Here is a 1,176-nt window from a genome sequence, read left to right as displayed (position 1 = left end):
TAAACTCAAATAATTGGACATTTTTTCAATACAGAAACTATACAAATGAAATAAATGACAAGAGGATGCAATAGGAGAAATATGTCACTACTTATGGACTATCATTAGTTACTTTCAGGATGTAAATGAAGATTCTGAATATTCATATTTCTTTTGTTCTATTTCATATTTAAATATTTCTCTACATTCTGAGTCAAGTTACTTGACCAAAAGTCTGATTTAGAAAGGTATTTAGCAAAAGTTTTTCCACCTATGGTTACTACCTCCAAAGGAAGTAACACTGCAGTACTGATGCAATCTGTGCAGTAACTTATGTCAACCCTATGGAAAGTCAAATAGGTACCAAAAACGGAACAATTTTGCACCGATTCAGTTAAGTATCATGTTAAGTTTTCCTCATCTAAAAATTAACCAATGAAATAAAACATACCAACTACAGTTGATCTGGTAGGAAAACCACATTTGAGAGTTACAAGTACGTTATTGTCCATATCTCATCCTCAGTCATTGACAGGAATTTTGTAGGCTACCATGCTATTTACTTTGTGAATTGTGGTAGTAAATGAACGAAGACGAACTTCCTCAGAATTGGTAATGAACTGTGGTCCCGACTCTTCCCATTTTTCAGGTACAACCAGATCTTTGTCTGTATAAATGAGCAGATCAAATGAACAAGAAACTTCCAACAGTGGCAGAAATGTTACTGTAGCTGTGATCTGTCTGATCACTGAACGGATTTCATCTTGGATAGCTTTCTGAGACTTTTCTCTGGGTGCACTGTCATCTTTTGCAGTCTTGTCACACTCAATATCAAACTGCCATCTTTCAAGGACCTCTCCACTTTCAATATTTGAGATGACTACCACCAGTTTCTGAACTGAACACTTGTATAACCATTCTTTTAGTTGATCCACCACATTATTTAGGTATTTTATGAGCTCAGGATCAGTAGTTACAAGCAAGGTGAGTCCATATTTCTGCACCCGAGTAAAGGTTTCCGATGGATATATGCCACGCTGATATAAAATACTGTTGATGCCAAATGAGAAGAACTCGGCCACGATCTCGGCGCTCCCGCGCAAGGTGATGCCTTGCTCCCGGGAGAGTTGCAGCGCCATGGCCAGGCCCACGAAGGACGGTACACGCTTCCACCCAGCAGACAGCGACACCAGGGGC

At 39.1% G+C, this 1,176-nt stretch overlaps 1 protein-coding gene across 1 annotated transcript; it reads right to left on the bottom strand.

Annotated features, from left to right (window-relative positions):
* Window positions 1–6: 6 nt before the first annotated feature.
* LOC104983203 (mitotic spindle assembly checkpoint protein MAD2A) lies at window positions 7–1,170 on the bottom strand. Its single transcript, XM_010832661.1, has one exon. The coding sequence runs from the start codon at window positions 1,116–1,118 to the stop codon at window positions 501–503; it is 618 nt and encodes a 205-aa protein (XP_010830963.1). The 5' UTR covers window positions 1,119–1,170; the 3' UTR covers window positions 7–500.
* Between the last annotated feature and the right edge of the window lie 6 nt (window positions 1,171–1,176).

This window comes from Bison bison, unplaced genomic scaffold (genome assembly GCF_000754665.1).
Source record: "Bison bison bison isolate TAMUID 2011002044 unplaced genomic scaffold, Bison_UMD1.0 scf7180017833859, whole genome shotgun sequence".
NCBI lineage: Eukaryota > Metazoa > Chordata > Mammalia > Artiodactyla > Bovidae > Bison > Bison bison.
This window is presented reverse-complemented; position numbering and strand designations above follow the sequence as displayed.

What these genes read in the sequence shown, in the direction of transcription:
- LOC104983203 (XM_010832661.1), bottom strand. Translation starts at nt 1,118, where the DNA reads ATGGCGCTGCAACTCTCCCGGGAGCAAGGCATCACCTTGCGCGGGAGC.